This window comes from Anopheles merus, chromosome 2R (assembly GCF_017562075.2).
Source record: "Anopheles merus strain MAF chromosome 2R, AmerM5.1, whole genome shotgun sequence".
NCBI lineage: Eukaryota > Metazoa > Arthropoda > Insecta > Diptera > Culicidae > Anopheles > Anopheles merus.
In genome coordinates this window covers 52,490,189-52,509,044 of record NC_054082.1, presented here as the reverse complement: position 1 = coordinate 52,509,044, position 18,856 = coordinate 52,490,189, and the positions used below count along the sequence as shown (strand labels likewise).

Here is an 18,856-nt window from a genome sequence, read left to right as displayed (position 1 = left end):
AATGAGACAAGAATATACGCTAACTGTAGCGAGCCAGTGCATCCGAACACATGTAAAAAAATATAATGTGTGTTGTGTGGAGAACCACACAACACGCTCGACAAAAACTGCTCTATCTTCCAGGACGAAATGGAGATAAGTAAAATTAAAACGGAAAATAGAACAACGTATGCAGAAGCAAAACGTATTAGAAGACGGCAATGCCCTGTAATACGTAGACTCCACACAACAGAACGCACATTTACACAAACAGTGAATCAACCAACCAGAACACCTGTGCCCAGTACAGACAAGAACACAAAGATCACCAATACCACCAATGCAAAAATTAAAGAAAAAAAAACAATAAAAAAAACAGAAGGCAAAACCACACCACAACCAGTAAATACCCAAATAGAACATACTAACGCACAAGAAGACACAACCCAAATAACAGGGAGAATAAAAAAATATGTAAATGGAAATGGACACTGTATCCAACGTGTCGTTCGGATCGGACGAGACCATCTATGTACACGAAATAAATGAGCCACCACAAATTGCCACGACATTTGTGGAATAATATATAATTACAAATGCTGAACCTGATCAATCCGATGAAAATGAAAAATTTGAAATCTTTAAATAGGTTACACAAGGAGAACTTCCATGAGATCAAATATATACCGAAACGAAAGAATGATAATAATGAATAGAATATGACCAGACAAAACTTGAGAAAAAGGAGACACTATCTGCATAGTAGCGTATTTTTGCCAAGTTCAATTACTGATCAATAGACATCTCAAAGAAAAAACTAATATGCTTTTTACCTCAAAATTCATGCTAAAAATAGGAAACCCTCCAAACATTCAATCAGTGCCCAAATTCTATGCATGTTTGCAAGTAATAACAAAAGAATGTGCTTATTTAACAAATTCAATAATTCAAAACCCAACAGCAAGTGAAATACTTAAAACAATGATGAACCTTATTCCTTCTCCTTGAATTACACAAAATACATACCCAGCATTAATATGGAATAAAATATGGCGAAATATTAATTCAAATGAACTCAGCTCAAAACAAAGAACCTTATACTGCTTGCTAGTAAATGAAAAAAATAATACCCAGGATCAAAAATTCAAACATAATTACAAACCGGTAATCAGTCCAAATTGCTCTTTTTGCAGAATTACTGAAACACTAAAACACAAATTTAAGAACTGCAGAGAAATTGAAGATTACTGGAAAATGTTTAAAGAAATTACTGAATCGTACCACATAAAACCACTTGCATTCAACGAATTATCTAAACCAGAATTGAGAGGCATAAATAAGCAAAATGGCAAAAAAAACCATGAATCTTTTCATAAGCTACAAAGTATAGATAGAAAATAATGAAATAAAACAAATAACGAATAAAAAGACGTTGAAGGTCATGATAAGTTAAGGAATAGTTTGGAAGTAAATATACGGATTTGTATTGTTTTAATAAAAAAAAATATCAAAACATCTGTCTTAGATATTATACATATAGAAAGCTTTAGTTACAACGAAAAGTGATAATTTTTGGAGAATAGATAACGCGTGAACGCAATCAGAGATTGGCTGATAAGAAGGCAATGAATTAACGATGAATTCCAATGCAGAACAAAAGATGAGAAGTAATATACTCTATACAGTAAACGAAAAAACGAGCAATTCAGAAAAACAAAGTCTTCAGAAAACAAAAACAAACATTAAAGTAAACTTAAAACCTAGTAATGCTTTTGCCTTTACAGAAAAAATGACACATGGCCTAAGTTGCAAGTCCTAGTGTTTATAGAGGTTCGTGAACAAAACCACCAGGCCGGTCTGGTGGTACAGTCGTCAACTCGTACGACGTAACAACATGCCCGTCATGGGTTCAAGTCCGGAATAGACCGTGCCCCCATACCGTAGGACTGACTATCCTGCTATGACTATCCTACAGTGACTAACAATAAGTCACTGAAAGCCAAGCTCACTTCACTAGTGGGTACAGACAGGCCTTGACCTGACCGACAGCGGTTGTTGTGCCAAAGAAGAAGAAGAATAAAATTACCAGTTGCGGACTAGTTTTAAGAGGGTCCAGGAAGCTGGACTCTGAAGTCGAACCGCATATAACCTCGCAAAGAGAATAAGAAGAAGAAGTAAAGAGAAGAAAAACATAACAATCCTCTGCAGTTATCAAAAAAAAAAATGGAAATTACAGTTTGGTTTCAGGATATTTATTGAAATTTTTTGAAAATACATATAGATTTATTTCCAGGAAGAAAGAGAAAAATCGGATAAATATGTTTACAAAAACAAGTATCTCGAAAAGAAAATTCATCAAACAGTCAAAACGGATACAACCCAATACGGATACAATGCAATATTAAAATATTAAAAGGATTTAGTAAAAAAACCTGTGCTCATGATGAAGCGTATCGCAAGTTCTTATACAGGCTGAATTCTGACAGAAACTGGAAATGACGAGGAGAGATATATGTAGATGGGAGGTCGATTGCGAAGGAGGATAGGAGAGCAGGAACATAAAGTTAATAAGATAGGAGACTAGCGATAAATTGGATTGCGCATTTGAATCTCAAAATTTAATGTCCGACAAGCCTGCCCGATGCTTGCAGTGGATGTAATAAACCTTTTGGAGGCTGGGCCCATGAGTGCTATAACTGTCTAGAAATCAACGCAACGATGATACGCGTCTATTTCCACTAATTTATCTAACCTTTGTTTAACGGTACCTTGTGCAGTGGTCTATGTTACGTAGGGACAGTCCAATTTGATACGGTTCCAGCAGAAGTACAGTGTCTTGGTTCATGCATGGGTCTCGTATTACAGTGGCCATGCGTTTATAGTGATTTTCTAGTAAGAATTTTTCCACAAATATGCAACAGCTGTGCTTTGATGCAATAATTTATTATTGCAGTGGAACCCCTCATAACGAGTTTGATCCTTTACAGTTTTGCAATTTGTATGAAAAGTTAAATAACTGGATCCAGGCCACGAAAAGTTCAAGTATATAGGTGTTATATGCATATTAAAAAAGAAAAATTTCATAATAATTTCGAAGATTTTCCTAGGTCACTATTTTATTGTCTTTATTATTCAGTCAGGAAAAATAACAATTAGTCGGCTTTTTTTAGCCTTTTCTCTAACACTTAACGGAAATTAAAAATAACGTTTGTTTCATACACTCCATTGCTTGTAGAACTACAACATTGTCTGATGATGATGTTTGCGGACATATGTGGAAACAGTATTCCATACTTTTAACATCTTCTGTATGTCTTCAGTTGATTGTTGATTAATCTTTTCTGTTGGTGCGGTTGAAGCTTTCTCTTCGGAATTAGTTTATTGCATGTCAATAAGTTCTCTTGTTGTTGGGTGTGCCATTTGTTCAGTTAGAACTTCATTGATGTCATTTTTTTCTATTTCAAGTCCTAAAAATGGGAAATATAATCACGAAAAGGGGCTGGTAGTGATATTTGGAGTGAATTATGAATTAAACGTGAACACTTTATCGCTGGTCGGTATGGAGCGTGTGACATCTCACCTACAGATGGTTCTTGGTTTGTATCGTTTGGTCCAGCCTCCGAACTACGTCCCATAGCAGGCCAGAGTTTTTTTCCACGCAGATCGTTATGTTCTCTTTGTAACTCCTTTGCATGCTTTTTCTATAAATTTTATACAAGAAACATTATCAAAATGATGTTTCCAAAACTAATTTAATGAAAGACTTGTTCCTTCTTCTGTTATATAAAAGCAATGTTCAAAAAGCTGTTTCATATAATAATAACACTTTCTCAATGGTAAAATATTGTTGTTAACTCGCTTAGGGTTCAAGCGCTAATGCTAGGGTGTCAAATTCATAGCGCGACTAACTCTTCTTATTTATTATCTGTGCTCTAATCCTTCATGCACTAATTGTCCTAGTTGTTCTAATTCTAATTGTTTCTTGAAAATTGCCTACCGTAAGTCGACACATACAGTTTGAAACAAACTGCTGATAATAGGTAACCGTAACATAACCTGGTGATCGATAGGTTGAAGAATTGGAGTCTGTTAGAGGGAAGAAACTGGATTTTAATGAATTTAAATTTTTCGTAAGGACCTCAGCGAGGGTTTTGGGATGATCAAGTGTATTACCCAGGACTAGAAAAGCATGGAAGGGTAGATTATTTTCAATTAAATATGTTTTTTACGCTGGGACAAAAAGTGCAAGTTATCCGCTCAACAAATATGTCTATAGTTACCCATGCTGTTTTGTTAGATTTCCACAACATTTCCACAACGTTTTTGTTAGATTTGCTCGTTATGCGAAAAACTCATTACAAGAAATGCTTGTTAGGAGGAGTTCCAATGTAAAATGAAATGTAAAGTATCAACTGACGGAGATCCTTTACTGTAAACACGGAATTAACCCCACATACACCGGATCGATGCTAATGCGTTGACCATGTTATAGATAGTTACTTCCTTTAAAGGTTTTATGACAGATAACGGTTGCTAATTTATATAAAACAATATTTTATCATTATTATTTTGCATTTGAAAATTAATGTTTCTGCAAATTTTCTAAGCCTAATGCTCAAGAGCTAGGCTAGACGTTTGTCTATGAACCAGTGAGAATTGTCTCATGATTGGTAAATGCTTGAAAAAATATTATGAACTACCATCCTCAAACATATCTTCCGTCGTTCAACCAACATTTAATTAGCTACAAAAATCATTTGTGTTGATACAAATCTTGTATTTCTTTTTATCATTTCTAAAATTGTTTTTATTAATGAACAGAACTACTCTGGTAATGATGACTCAATAAAAATTACACTGAACATGCCCATTCACAATCATAAAATTAACCTGCGAAATGAGAAAAAAGTTATATAGCAATAGTTAACCACCAAATAACCCACTACGAACCTAATATATCATGTGTTGCACTCGCTTGGGAGTTGATGCAGCTACCTCTGAATATGTGTATGTGCAACATAGTGCTACTGATTCATCATAAATTCATTAGTGCACACACTCCGAAAGCCAATGGAGTGATGATAAGGCATACAGCTTAATGAGAAATCATTTCCTACATAAATAATGATGCTAATTGATTTTCCCGCAGGCTAGAGCCAGAGCCAGCTCATAGGACGATGCCTTCGCGAGCGTCTTGATGGAGGGAATCAAAGTTCCGCCCGCTTTTTGTCCGCCCGCCTTGCATCGATGGGGACGAGCAATTAGCTGACTTTAGCTGCGTCTCTGCAATGCATACACTTTCACCGTATCTGTCACATTCACACAATCAAATCGTAAAGTCCCGAGGATGTGCTAGTGTGTGTGTGGGATAGTTATCCTTATGCATTCTTCAAAGTCAGTTTGTGCTGTCCGGTGAATGTAACGCTTGATAATTGGGTAGGATTGGTTTGATTGCGAAAGTTGAATGTGTCGCATCATTAGGCAAGGGAGAATTGGGAAAGTTTTCCACCAAGCCACATGGTTCGCTAACTGGTTGACGTAAACGATCCTGCTTGATGGTTAGAAATTGTACAATGGAGACATTTGGATACGATTTCAAAGTTTTCGTAGTTATGTTCGGGTTTGAAGAATATAAGTGGGTTCGATTTGAAAGAGAAGAAATGCGCTTGCTCTTTATGTTGGCCTACAAACATCAAATGTTGGAGAAGTTTTTGATTTTCCTTACTGTTATGTTAAAGTTGCAGGAACATGCACATGCAAACGTTCGGTTTAAATGGACAAAATCCAATCCAATGGCTTTGAATGTTTCCATTAACTTTAATTCCACTCTGAATACACGTTTTAAAGTGTGGAGGAAAGTGGCATTGGAGAAAAAAGAAATCTTGCATCCCTATTCGCCACCGTTTTTCTGTAAAGTGTAATAGAAAAGAGATAATTTATATGCATACTCGGTACGCTGTAAACTGTAATCTAATAAAAGTGGTTTTGCATTTTACCAACCCGCCTACCCGTCACCCGTGTTTCGCTCCAGTTAAGGCGTCGGAACCGAGCCAACCAGCAAGCAGCCAACCAACCCGCAGGCTAACATAAATTATAATCAAGCGGAAACTGTGCCTATCCGCCGCATCCGATCGTAAGGTGAAAAGAATTCATCCACCACTAGCAGCACATGCTGCTACGGCGAAATGAAGTGCAACGAGCGAAGAAGGTAAAAGGAATATGACGGCTAAGCTTCGGTCTGTGCCGGGTTTGATCCGCAAGCCGTAGCAGCAGCAGCAGCAGCAGTAGCAGCAGCAGTAGCCACAGTTTGCAACGTGATGCCATGATGCAATTGCTCTGGATTTTTACTAGCACATTGAAGAAAGCTCTGTGCTCTTTAACGATCTTCGCCCGTCTCTCACACACTGCAGCTCGTCTACGTCTACGTTCCGCTCGTCGGCATCGGACATCGAGTGCTTGGCTTGACTTGCAGACTAATAAAAGCTCAAGTGGCATAAAAACTTGCGAGAAAGAAGAAGAGGAAGGGAGAAACCAACACGCAACGATGCGGATTGCGAAAATCTATCACCGTGCGGGCTACCGGAACCGATACCGAAAAGCGAACAGGAAATGATTTATTCATATTCATTGGAAGGGAAAATTGGTTTTAAACGAAGGATCAAATTGCCGTTCGACAGGAGCGTCGTTCTGATCCATCCCAGCAATCCCAGCGCAGAGAGAGAGAGTGAGCGAGCTTGATCTTCCAGTACATGACAGTGACCGAGTTCGGTAGGAGCTTTATATTGGTTGCCAAGCTAATACGGCCAAGCTTCGATTCGATTGAAGGTATTGGACGGAATTCATTAGTCATTGGTTTCAGTGTGCTTTAAAGCAGCAAAAGAAGGACAGTACAATGAGCTATAGTTGACAAAGAAAAGACTGCAACGAGATTCTAGAGGCAAATACCCATCAAAACTCAATTATATCGATGGAAATTAATTCATTGTGTGCAAGAAATTTCTAAGCTTTTTAATAAAATGATAAAACAAACCTCTAACATAGATGTAACGTATTCTTAATATAAAAGGGTTTTACACTGTTCATACAATTTAATTTGAATTCAATAGACAAAACTCCTTTCGGTACACCAAGTCGTGAAGATCAAGCCAAAAGATTAATTTAAAATTAAATAAAAAAATGATAAAACAAATATTTCAATTTGGTATCTGCATACATCATTCAAAATATTACTAGAAGAACTGAAGATTCGCTAATTAACAATAAAATTACAAAATCTCTCATCTTTCCATTTATGAGAGTTTTATTTTAACCCTTGAATTCTATCTTATGCAGGATTCTTTGTGTATGGTTAAAATATTAAATTTTCTTAAAGTACCATGCGCCTCCATTAAAATGGACGTACAGTGGGATGCCGTATATACCGGTACTTTTATACGACTAGCCGTATATCCGTGGTATTGAATAATTAATGTTCAATAAAACAGTGACATTCCGTGCTGAGGAGTATTTTAGAGAAAAAAAAGCATAACGAAAGACATTAAATTTTATGGCCAATTTCAAATATTTTCATGGAACAAAACTGATCAGTTTTAATCAAAACATGAAGCAATTTAATATTAGGTTTACGGTACCCGTCAAAGTGACGGGTGAGTTGAGTGACGGGCATGTTGTTAAGTCGTACGAGTTGACGACTGTACCACCAGCCCGGCCCGGGGTGAGTTGATTACATTTAGTTTATTTAGGTAAGTTGTAACATGTTTCAACTAAAGTAAATGTAGGAATAAGAGAGAATTATAAATCACTTATTACCATGAAAAAGTATTGATAAATGATTCAAATAAAGAGGCCACGGAATTACTGATGTATCGAAACTCCAGCGGACATCGGTCAAAATGTGGCATCGAAAAGATATCGGTTCATGTGTTCTATGAAACAATACGACTGTTACAATGAATTAGCATTGTACAGAAATTTTTATTTTTTTTGAAATCCAATACATGTTTAACGATAATTTTTTTTAATAAAATAGGGCTTTTCATGATTTTAACCAATCTAAATACGTATTTTTATTCACCCGTCAAATTGGCGGGCTTCCGTAGAGATAGGTTTATAAGAGACGCCCGTAAAGCTGGTGTTAAAAAAATACAAGAATTTGCGTTAAAAAAAAACATGCACTGACCTATTATCTGTGTTTTTTGAGTATCCGGGCGAGGACGTGTTCCGATGAGTCCGGTTAAACGACATTCCACTGTATAGTAATTCATTTTCAATTACGTTCGAATCATACTAAACCGTAACAACAAAGCAGGAAAAATCGTTCCCAACGACCTACTTTACGCATTCTCCCTACAGTCAGCCCACTGCGGGTGCTTTTAATTAATCGCCCAAATGGCACTGAAAAGTTTAACTCCGTTTGTTAGCCATCCCCCATTCCCCATTGACAAGGGTGAGAAAGCAAATGAAGTGAATGCGAACGTTGCCGTTTCTTTTCCTTCCTCCATGTGGGTCTGCTGTTGTGCAGCGTGTTGGTCTGTGATTGTCACACAAATTATAGGCAATAAATCTCGGCACCACGCCCAGCATCGCTGGCAGACTGGCCGGCTGGTTCTGTGCCTTCCCGTGTACCCGTAATTCCTGCGAGTCCTCAAAGCAATTAAGCGGCAGCGTTCGGAACGGAAGCGTGACGAACGTAAAGACAAACATGAGAAAACTCTCGACCCTCGGGAGGATTTGCTGACAGTGAGGTCCAAAGGGACACGCCGGCTTACTTATTCACTCGCACGGAACGGCTTACTCGGAAAAGTGGGCACGGTGCGGCGGATAGGACGACGCATGTCACGCATCACTGCCCTTGAAGGCTAATTGATTATCCACCGAGAGCGCAATGGGGAGTACGGTTCGTTTTAGTGAAGAGTTCAACACACTTACACGCCGTGTTGCGCTCACACTCACTGCTAAACGTCGTCCAACATGTTTCAACCGACGGGCATTCCGGGCGGTATGAGCAAACGAGGGATTAAAATGTTGTTCCTGATTGTTTCGTTTTCATTAGATTGATTGATCGGACACACTTGGCTGGGAAAGATCGGGTGAGATACTGAGCGTAGCGAACCCCATGGAATATATGTAAATATATGCGCAACCCATTGACCATTTTTCCTGGCGCGGGCTGGACTAGTTTGGTTGATCAACTTCCAATTAGTCGAGGGAGTACCGTGACGGGTTTTATGTATGCCAGGAAATTGACACTGTAAAAATAGAGCGAGCCCTAGATAGATAGCCTCGATTACATTTGCTGGTTGGCACAGTGGTTTAACAGCTTTCTATGCAACTTTCCTTGTTTCCTTTTAACTTTGTATAATAAAATAAAATTGCTTAACTCTAATAACATTTGAGATTTATATTATTCAGCAAGAAGTAGCAGAAGTATGTTCAACAAATGTAGCATTTTTTTGTTCAAAAAAAAAAAATGGAAAGAATGTACGTTTAGAGTAGATGAATTATGTGATCGACATCTTATTTAGTCCTCTGTTTGGTGAACAAATTATCCAGAATATAATTTTCGCTTAAAAGTATATAATAAAACAATAAATGATAACAAAAAGAATAAAAAATGATATATAATTTACAAAAGGTTTTAATTGTACACTATCAGGAAAAAGGAGGTGGTGTTGTGTACAACATTCGATTGGTAGAAATTAAAAACAATGGATAAGGACTGACTATCTTGCTTCGTGGCACTAAAAAGTATCGGAAACCTCGTATGGTCTAGGAAATGAGCGCTAAAGTTGTAACTCAATAAAAAAAAAGGTTTTCCAGTTTTAAAAGGGTCTTTTTTTAGGTTTTTCTGCATAGAAAGTTGTCTGAGATCATAAAAAGATGATCCTTTTTTTCGAGTCTTTATCGTTAGGCTTTTTACCAATCCTGTTTAGTGTAAAAAAATGAAAATGACTTAAAGTGACATTTTTCTGCATACATCCTCTAAGAAACTTAGTCATCTGTAATGAGAAATACAATTAAATGCAAATTTGTCAGATGTTCAATTGCACAAAGCTGCATGATGATCAAAGCTTCTGCTTTGAAGTTTAATGAATCGAGGATTGTGTGATCAATCCTTCTGCTGGGCGTAACGCCAGGATAGTCAGAGTTTGCTGCGGGGGAACAGTCCATTCTAGTCTTTAACCCACGGTCGGGATGTTGTTAAGACGGGCGAGTTCATTACTGTATCACGGGACCGCCCCGTGTGATCAATTATTTATATTTAAAAAATAAACATTATTCTCTTCCAATGGTGTATGCAAGAGCAAACAATATTATATTGTTTCAAATTGACAGCAGCAATGACGCCCAAAATTCCTCAAACTCACTTTCTATGAATATATAAGACAGTTAATAAAGACTAACATAGATAAATAAATAAATAAAAAACATAGGGTAAATGTATTACCAGTGCTGCAAATTATACTATCAACGCATTTTAATGCATTCAATGTGTCAATAAAATATATGAATATTTTAACATAGAGGATTTTAAACACATTTGATCTACATAAAAATATTCGTTTTTACCGTTAAACACATCAAATTTATGAAAAAAGTCTATATTTTTCTGACTGCATTGATGTTCCCATTATGGTGGTATTGCCCATTGTTGTCGTATCGTGTTCCTATAACGGTGTTAGTAACCTAACTATATATATGAAACAAATTTCAAACCTCAGTTCTTTTATATACAATGTTTTAGGTTTCTTTGGATGTCATAATATTGCATTTTGGCGTTATTTAATCTTCAGAAATGTATGATTAAATATTAGAAATGTATTATGTATTACTATGCCGGTCACCTTGTATTACTATGTCGTTGTATTACTATTTGGTACTAAGCCCTAAATGGGGCCCCGTGCAGCCATACGTAGAGACTGACTATCCTGCTATGGGGGGTAATCCAACCCCGCAAGTGGTACATGCAGGACTTGACCGATAACGGTTGTTGAGCAAAAAAAAAAAAAAAAAAAAAATAAATATGCACTACTACAAACCACTACAGAAACATGCCATTTTCTGTTCCAATTGTGGTACTATAGGAAAACATATAAGAAAATAAGAAAAAATGACCGATAGGCAATCATTTTGAGTAAATCCATTTGTATGTATAGTAGTTATGGTACGAAATAAGCAATTTCGTAGTTATGTAGTCATTTACAGCGTTAAAAGAAACACGAGTTTTCCTAGAACACGCTGAGGATTTAGGAAAAATACTGACATATTTCACAAAATAATGGAATTTTGGCTACTACGTAAGAAAAAATGGCACCATTTAACTCTTAAACCCGTTTTCAAAGACCAGAGAACATTTCGTACTAACATAAATAACTTTAGTACTTCTAATTTATGGTTTACAACTACAGCCATTGTTGGTACTATCACCATTATAGGTACGTGGTACGCGCAGCCTATTTAATATATTATACAAAACCAATTACAGTTGTATTGGTGTTTTTGTTTCTTGCGCGAAAAATAAAACAATCTACCATTCACATTGGATTTGACAGAATTTTAAACAATATTATATTATTTTTTTACAATTTCAAATCGTCACTGAATGGTAGTCATGAGATCCATTCAACCACCAAGAGCACTGTATCATCGCTGTAAAGAAAGCGAATTGAATTTTCTCCTTGAACCTTGAGCCTAAAATCGTTAGAAAGTGAAAGAATTTCTATTAACACATTTTTGTTTCACACACTTTCGGAGTTTGACGATGCGCGTCACAACATTTACAACCAGCAGCGGTGAAAAGTTTACCAAGGCGTGACATAATTCACACCCAAGAATTTATTTAAAACAACAACATCAACAATAACAACAACAAAACCAACACACCATTCAAACTCCCACGCTCTCCTACCATCTTCATCATTTCGCTCAACCTAGTTGGGCATTCGAATAGGGAAATGATGATGATGAGGACGTCGGATAATAATGTGGTCGCGAGTATATCAATATTCATGGTGGCACATTTCAGCACGTACACTGTCGGCATTCGTTTGGGCTGCATTTCATGCTAGAGTACACTTATCCGCACACAAGTAACATCTGTAGGATTACGCACATTTACACCGGTCGTGAACGTGGGCTAAGCCGGTGCCCAATGTCAACAGCGCGCATTGTTTGTCATCGGAACCACAACGGACAAAAACACTGCTGCGAGGGTCGAAAAATTCAATTATGATTTTTTTTTGCATCTTGATTATGTTTTTTTTTATATGCACCCAACAAGAAGAGGTGTATTTTTCGGCATTTATTCGGATTGCCTCTCTATTGGCAATATGTAGTACCAACCGAACAACTTTTTCACCTGAACGTATTTGCTTCATTTTTCTCATTTCTCCGCTTTTTTCTCCGTTCTCTCTATTCCACAGCCCTGCTTTTCATCAAACATAACAGTACGTGCCCGAGGTCGACGGATAAGCGTTTCGGATCCGAACGTTGCTATCGGCCAAAACCAGCCGCAGCAGCACAACAGCAGCCAGCGACCGGAAAATGGTGTGAAAAAAGTCAAAACTAATCGAGTGGACCTCTTTATCACCACGGCAACCGGAACGGTGGGACGGCTTTGTCGTGGCGTGAATAACATTGAAGCGAAAGTTGTTTTGTGCACTGTGTGCTGGTGCGCGCGAAAACGATTGTTCGACCGCCGGAAGCTACCGAGCTGGACTATTTTGGGTGAAAAATCGCACCTTCCGCACGAAGCACGAGGATATGGGAATCGATGGAACGGTACAGCAGCAGCAGTAGCAGTCAACGCCAACGAAATGAAAAATGTCTTCGCTGAGGAAATCCGCATCGTTTCGTTCGAGAATTCCTGTGCGCCGAACTCGCCTACCGCATAGACGCTGTACCAGTCCGGACAACCGCCAGGCCGGCACGGGCCCGATCGGCAACAGCCACGGTTCGGAATCTTCCATCGCAACCGCACTGAACGACGCCGACACAGGGCTGTTTGGGAAAGCGGTTGGCCAGCAGCCAAAAGCGTGGTACGATCGCAGCCATTGCTACTCGTCCTCGAGCTATTCGAGTAGCGACGAAAGCTACGACTCGGAAGCGGCTCCATTTCAGGTGAGTTCTTGTGACGGGTAGTGCCGACTATCGGAAAACGACTGTTTCACGGGAAGTGTTTTTTATCCCGCTTCTTTGCTTCTACACTGGCTAATACGATTCGGGGAGCAAATAAAGCAACGACAATGATCTCAATATGTAGGATGGCCTACATTCGGGCGTTTTTTTTTTGTTTAGTAGCTTGTTTGCGATACATTTTATTGCTCGCTGTGTGCCGTGGTCACTATTGATTCTCTTCGTTAACGCATTTATAGGTGAAATGGAGAAGATTTTTCGGTAGGAATGTACGTCTCGCTGTCACAATAGAACTGCAGTTGCGATAATACACTGATACACTAGATTTATGGTGCCAGAAGAAGCTCTCCATTGAAGGGAAAGAACAATCAATCACAATTATATCAAAATACCAACTGTTCAAAATCAAAATACCAAAAACTGTTTTTAATAATATCGATCATGATAAAGCACATAGGAGGGATTGGAAAAGAAAAGTATGACTCACATTGGCAATGTCCAAACACCTTTCTATGGCCTTGAAAATAGAAAGTATGGTAGTGTTCTAATGGAAAGGCGCGCCTGATACGCACTAGATAGTTTTCTTTAATATCTTGTAATTTAAGATCGTTAAGGATAAGTTTTTGTCCTTACCTTTAAAATAATTTTTAACTGCAATCTTTTTTTTTTATTCAGGAGTAACGGTCCAAAAATGCCGTATTGCAATCTTAGCGATCTTATAAACTTTTTTCAGCCAACATGTTTTTAATGTTTGTTTTAAGGACAGGCCCGGGAACTACAATGGATGGGGAAGCAATTCGGTTCCCAATTCGTAATCGTTTTTATCTTTTTTTACACTGACTTGTAGCTCTCGCGCGAACATTTTGCATGTCCATATGTTTGTGCAACATATCATACACACGATTCTTAGATATCGCAAGTGCTTCTGCTATCTCGATCAATGTTACAGACGTTGCCGCTAAATTTTGACTCTAACTCACATATTTTTGTCTTAAAGGCACCAATTTCCAATCATTTTGATTCTAAGGCATCAATTTTTGACTGTGAGTCAATCGTTTAATTTACAAAATTCAAGTCTGTGGATTCCACAATAATTGAAATCACCTTACCTTAATTAATAATATAATATAGTTAACCTAATTATTAATAAGTTAAGTTTAGTTAATAATTTAATTGATAGAATTTAAAATATAACAATTGTCATGCCAATTTTGGACAATTTCAGTAGCTCAAGATTCCATTTAGCTGTCAAAAATTGTTGTTTCACCACACCGATGCTATTTTCACAGGCGCAATATGATTTTTAAAACGATCAAGCGGGGTTTTAGGAGGCCTTTCGCATTGTTTTGAAAATTCAATCACGTATTTTGAGATTATTATTGTTGTAAAACCCTGTAATGGAGTGAAAAAAATTGGCATGTATTGTCAGGTGTAATCAACGGTTTTAGAATTTAAAAAATCCACATTTTTGTTTTCAAAAAACAATCAAATTATAGGGTTTTGTGTATTGTAGATGTGATGTAAAATTTAAATTGTCAAAAATCTAGTCAAATACCTTGTAAAACTATCATGATTCCTACAAGAGCTAAACATTTATGACTTACAGACCAAAATAGGTGCGATAGAGTCAAAAATTGAGGCGTGCTGTCAAAAATGGATGCCTTGGAGCCAAAATTTGGTGGCAACGACTGTATTTTACAAATATCAAAACCATTTTATATACTTTTTGGCGAAACAACCTTTCACTACGGACGCCACCCACTGACAGCTCCCCTGCCAACGGTCAACCCACCGGATGAAGCAGCGGTCTGTACACAACACTCTTGCATTACGTTCGATTGTGTCACTACAGCGACTTTTAAACACATGAAACCAATACTTAATGTCTGAAGGAGATGGTCTAGTGTCTGAGTAACACTTATCAAGCCATTGTTTTGTTTGAACAGTGTTTTACACACCAAAAAAGCTCCAAAAGCTTTCAACGATAGTCCTCAATGTCTGAAGATTGCAATCGGCCCATCTTAAGTAAATACGTAGAGTATCCTGCAAATAGTAGCAAAGACTTTAGGCACTCAGATTGGATTCCTTTATTCATATTTGCACTTGAAATTGCGATTAAATTATTAAACAGTTCATTATTTGCGAGAACAACTGGCGGGTTGTGAAAAATCTCTTCCGGGTATGATTCGAGCCAAAGGGAAAACACAATCAACACCACAACCACTGCCCCTTGGGTATCAGCGATCATACAAGGTTAAAAACCTATCAGCCGATGTGTGATTGCATTCTGACTTATTAATCACTAGTCGGGAAACACTTTGTTGAGTGTTGTTTTTTTTCTCGATATCTGTACACGGATTGTTGCTCAGGAGTATCTATATGAGAGCTATGCATGCTGATTGCGGGAAATAAATAAAACTATGTAGGGTCGATAGAAGAGGCGTGTGTGTGTGCGTTAAATTATGCAAAATAAATCATAACATCGTGTGGTTCGTGCCATTGAATCAATTTGTTCAATAAATACGCCTAAGTGGCCACAAAACGAGTGTGCGGATAAGCTGCATATCATGGTAAACAAAAAAGGAAATGCCCTTGAAGCCAATGACCTAATTCACCATCGTCATGAAATGACGAAAAGCATTCCGTATGCAAAAGTGTGAAGAAAGGAAAGAGCAACAAAAAAGCGACACATTTTCATAAATACTAAAAGCAGATTTATGTGCCATTTCGATTGCAGCATCTCCTGAATCAATCATCATCGGTGGTGGGAACCGGTGCTGGCGGTCTGTACGAAAGGGCGACACAGGAGCACCAACAACGGCAACCCGAACTGCCGTACCATCATCATCATCATCATCATCATCAGGTGCCGCCGTACGGCCAACAGTTTGAGCAACCGTTCCTGCCGCACCAGCAGCAGCAGCAGCCCTCCTTCGCCACGTCCAGCTGTTTGAGCACCTCGACCGATGCCATGAGCCTCGACGGACTGCTGGATTGCGTCAGTACGGGAACATTCTCCTGCCCGCCGTCACCGAAATCGAAATCATATTTGGGTAAGCGATTATTTACGACGCGTGCTACGTAAAATGCGGTCAGTTTTTCCCCTTTCAACAACGAAATCATGTGTGCCCGGTGGAGGAGGGTCGGTGCAAGAGACGGCGTTTTGGGTTTTTGGTTGAATTTTAACTTTCCGACGTCGGAATTGATGCATTGATGCGGAGGACCGGCACCAGTGCCGGCACCGGTGCCATGGCAATGGCGTTTGATTCGGTGTATGTTGAGGCATTGACACTTATGAATTCCTATGAATACGATTTACTGCCATTATTTCATGTCAAGTGTGTGGGTATGAGCAGTACGTTCGCTGGAATATGGTTCCGTTCGATGTTTAATTAATTTGCCGTCTGCTACTGAAAGGTAAATTAAACAAGCAATCAGGTTAATGAGAATTGGTTTAGCAAAATTTTGATGCTTGATACATAAATATTTTATTTTTAAGTATTTAGTTAAAATATTATTCAAACAATTCAGTCTATTTGCGTTTGTTTTATTTTTTTTTGCCCCAACGATGAAAGTGATCGTTGAATTGTTGTGAGAAATACATCAACGACAAGCTTTTCGAGTGACGCTCGCGCACTCGGATATAAACTTTGGGCAAAGAATTCCGGACGGTATTTGGAATGTTTTGGCCGGTTTCGCTTTATTGCATTCACGCTCTTTATTACTATCCTTAGACGCCGTTTCGCTGCGTTTAGCCCGTCCTTTCCCCGCACTAGCTGGCATTTGGCCTCCGGAGCTGGAGCTGCTACATCGAAAACGAACCATTTTCTTTTAAAGAGCGTCTATCGAACCTTCGACGCGCACCCAAATTTCCGAATAAAAATACCAGCGTATTAAACATGGTGCACTATTTCATCGCACGCTTTCGCTTCTTTGCAGATACGGAAGATGGAGGTCGCCAGTCCGGATTTTACGAGTCGCTGGAAGAGTTAAACTATGCCCTCAAGACGCTCATAATATCGGACTCGTTTCAAGCGCAACGAAACAACCGGAGCGCAACCGCCACTGGTACCGCCGCCGACCTCGGTGTCCCCTTGTCCGATGGGTCAATTTCCCAATCCGGTACGATGGAATGTAAGGACCAATTTGGTGCATCGCTGGAACAGGGCCAGCAGAGGCAAGGCTGCTACAAGCCGGGTAGTGAAAATCTCGACGCATCCAAGCATCTTCAGCAACATAAGCAGCACCAGCAGCAGGTAGAGCAACCGGTGGAGCAGGCCACGGTGGAGGAGGATGATGATCTAATTAAGCAGCGGAAGCTGAGCGATTGGTATTACATCAAGACAGCGCCTTCCAAGAAACCGTCCAGCCCGTTCGAGCGTCGACGGGCCAACGGAAGCCGCGTAGCGCATGAGGCAGCACGCCGGGCGGGACGCATTCCACCGACACTGACGCCCCGGGCTTCAAATCCGGACCTGGTCGGCGTGGGTGCTGACAGTAAGCATCCTTTGCCGGGAGTAATCGCACCGGCAAGAACGGTCCCGGGTGACGAGCTGGGTGATCGTAAATTTCCCTCGCCCGTTCCACGACCGCGTCGGTTGCCGCCGGCCCTACCGGCAGACACACAGCTAAGCTGGGAGCAGGATGGTCGTTGGCGTCAGCAGTATCCCGGTGCGGTGACCAAATCGGCATCCTCGTCCAGCGTCAACATGGGACTGCGGGGGCATCTTCATTCGCTGGGCGCTGCTGCGTCTGCTCGAGGCTCCGGTGCCGCCGCTCGACTCCACTCAAACTCGGACCTGCAGCAGGCGGGAACGCGCAAAGCCATTGCTCCGGCACTGCTGCAGGACGACTCGCTCGGCAGTCTCGAGGACAGTTCGTTGGCACCGTACGACGCAACCGACGATCGGGAGCGATTTTCGCCCTACTTTCGACGACGCAATCCGCACCAGCACGCACCACAATGGTTTCCGCCGCCACCGCCACCGCCTTACCACTATCCGCACCAGCACCAGCAGCAGTTTGGCCATCCGGCTCAGCAGCGGAATATTTATGAGAACTTTCCCGCAGCGGCCAATCAGCACTCGTCAATGGCAGGCCACGTGAACAATCGGGCAGCAGAAGCGTCTGAAGTGTCCACCCCAACAGCCCGACCCCGGACGACCACCCACTCTACCGCACCGGTCTCCAACGCTCACCACAACCTCAACAACCGTCCCGCACCGGCCCTGTACGGCATCGAGGAGAACGAAGTGTTCCAGTACAAAGTGCCGCTCGCGTCAACCGGCAGTGACAAGCGACCACTGCCCCGGCCACCAATCGACACCGACTCGGACGAGGAGTCGCCCGGCCACCTCGGACAGCAAGCGCCGGCAGAGAAAAAGAGCTCTCTAACGCGGGTAAGTACGCGAGCTTAGTACTTCCCACTAGCGATCGCCAGCGCATCTCAGTGTGTTGTTGGTGACAGTTTTCCGATTGCGAAAGTACGAAAATGTTTGTGGCCATCGGTTGTCCGCTTTTCTGCTTTCTTTCGATTCGCATACCAACACTTTGAATTCAATATTCATTATGTAGTGGCACAAGAGTTCGCCAGCAGTTCTTCGCATCGCCGCTGTGTATTGGAAGAGGCAAACGAAATGTTTGCGAAGAACAGAAAACAGTGCAAACAATGCGTCCCGTGGTTTGAAGGGCGAAGGAAACCAAACGGCTGTGCACTTTTGTTGGCTCATTTTGAATAATTATT

The 18,856-nt window shown here is 40.1% G+C and overlaps 1 protein-coding gene across 4 annotated transcripts in view; it reads left to right on the top strand.

The window, feature by feature from the left end:
- The window catches only part of LOC121590426, a 135,073-nt gene that overhangs the window by 58,064 nt on the left and 58,153 nt on the right, over positions 1 to 18,856 (top strand). For all 4 annotated transcript variants that reach the window (XM_041910100.1, XM_041910098.1, XM_041910099.1 and 1 more), the window contains 3 exons: positions 12,402 to 13,098; positions 15,851 to 16,166; positions 17,053 to 18,512. In XM_041910100.1, coding sequence (XP_041766034.1) covers positions 12,802 to 13,098; positions 15,851 to 16,166; positions 17,053 to 18,512 — 2,073 coding nt within the window. In that variant the 5' untranslated portion in view covers positions 12,402 to 12,801. The remainder of the gene's footprint in view (positions 1 to 12,401; positions 13,099 to 15,850; positions 16,167 to 17,052; positions 18,513 to 18,856) is intronic.